At 47.9% G+C, this 1,989-nt stretch overlaps 1 protein-coding gene across 1 annotated transcript in view; it reads left to right on the top strand.

The window, feature by feature from the left end:
• The first annotated feature begins 298 nt into the window (after nucleotides 1–298).
• Nucleotides 299–1,989, top strand: part of LOC143294045 (uncharacterized) — a 65,332-nt gene continuing 63,641 nt past the window's right edge. The window contains exon 1 of the mRNA XM_076605458.1: nucleotides 299–1,010. Within this exon, the coding sequence (XP_076461573.1) occupies nucleotides 485–1,010 (526 nt within the window). The 5' untranslated portion in view covers nucleotides 299–484. The remainder of the gene's footprint in view (nucleotides 1,011–1,989) is intronic.

Below are 1,989 nucleotides of genomic sequence, written 5' to 3'. Positions count from 1 at the left end.
ACTCTTGCTATAAATTACCCACGGAGAACCTGAGAGAAAACGTTAGTTTGTGAATAATAAGACGTGACAGCAGACGTAGAGCCATGCTTCCTTGACGATGGCAATGTGATAGATCGTACAAAGAAAGCTGTTGAACCTTTTCTTCAAATACACCGTTCAGCGTCTAGCAGTTAATTAAAAAAAACAACAACAAAAAAACGAAATCTATCGTGTGAAGCAGTAAACCGGAGCAGTGACAACGCGTTCCTTTTGATTTCTTCACCTCGAGGAATGTGCATCTGGAGCAAAAGGAAAGGCTGATCTGTTTTTATATATGTGCGAAATGATCCAGTGCATTTAATCAAGAACCCAAACCTCGGGTTCTCATACGACGAATCGCTAGCAAAACGTTGAGTTGAGCTAATAAACGTTACCTTCATAATTCTCAGGGAACAAACCCAAAACAACAACAACAACAACACAAAAGAAGTATTTGAACTGAACAATGGCCGAACACGTAGTATTCCACTCATCACATTCCCACCACCACCACCAACGCCGCCACCACCACCACCCCTCACCAACACAAGACACCACCACCACCACCATCGCCGAACGCGGGAAGAAGACGACGAAGCCGCGGCCGCAGGTCACGTGGCTGGTCGTCGCGTGCTTGCTGCTGCTCGTGCACCTGCATCACGTAACGGCCAACGTGTCGTTCGCCACGGGCATGGTGCGCCTGAACAAGACCCGCCTGGACGAGATCCAGAAGCGGGCCTGGATCAACAAGCTGTCCAAGATACTGAGAGGCAGCGGGGCAGGCTCCCCACCGGCCTCCGGGGATGGGATGATGGGTCAGAGGGATCGTCCAGCAACCCCTGGGAGCGGTGAGGGGGGTGGGAGGTGGGACGGTGACGGAGCAGGAAGGGGAGCAGCAGCAGCAGCAGCGGCTGGGAACGGCGGAAGGGGACAGAGCGACCAGGGCCCTTCACCATCCTTCCTGCCTGTCTTCGTGTTTTCCAAGTCTCCTGGTGAGTTTGGATTGTTTTGTTTGCGCTTGTCCGTCTGTCTGTCTGTCTGTCTGTCTGTCTCTCTCTCTGCGTGTGTGCGTGCGTGTGTGTGTGTGTGTGTGTGTGTGTCCAGAGTCACCACATCATTGGTTCTTTACTGTGTTGAATGACTGGTTTATCCCTCTCTTTTTTTTTCCAGTGTTGTCAAAGGCGGATGTGTATTGGTTTATCTCTCATTATATCTGTTCTGTGTCTGGCTCGTCCATTATTGTTCCTGCATTGTTACTGGTTCGTCTGTCATTGTTCTTGCGTTGTGATTGGCTCGTCTCTCAATATTCCTCCTTTGTGACTGGTTCGTCTCTCAATATTTCTTTGTTGAGATTGGTTCGTCGATTATTGTTCCTGCGTTGTAATTGGTTCCTCCCTCACATTCCCTGTGTTCCCTTATTGTTCCTGCGTTTTGACTGCTTCGTCCAATACTGTTCTTGCTTTTTGACTGGCTCGTCCAATACTGTTCTTGCTTTTTGACTGGTTCGTCCAATACTGTTCTTGCTTTTTGACTGGCTCGTCCAATACTGTTCTTGCTTTTTGACTGGTTCGTCCAATACTGTTCTTGCTTTTTGACTGGCTCGTCCAATACTGTTCTTGCTTTTTGACTGGTTCGTCCAATACTGTTCTTGCTTTTTGACTGGTTCCTCCAATACTGTTCCTGCATAGTGACTGGTTTGTCCAATACTATTCCTGCGTAGTGACTGGTTCGTCCAGTACTATTCCTGAGTAGTGACAGGTTCGTCCATTATTGTTCCTGCGTAGTGACTGGTTCGTCCATTATTGTTCCTGCATTGTTACTCGTTCGTCCATTATTATTCCTGCATTGTGACTGGTTCGTCCATTATTGTTCCTGCATTGTTACTGGTTCGTCCATTATTGTTCCTGCATTGTGACTGGTTCGTCCATTATTGTTCCTGCATTGTTACTGGTTCGTCCATTATTGTTCCTG

The sequence above is a fragment of the Babylonia areolata genome, chromosome 19 (assembly GCF_041734735.1).
Source record: "Babylonia areolata isolate BAREFJ2019XMU chromosome 19, ASM4173473v1, whole genome shotgun sequence".
NCBI lineage: Eukaryota > Metazoa > Mollusca > Gastropoda > Neogastropoda > Buccinidae > Babylonia > Babylonia areolata.
Note: the sequence above shows the minus strand (reverse complement) of the source record. Positions and strands in the feature narration are given on the sequence as shown.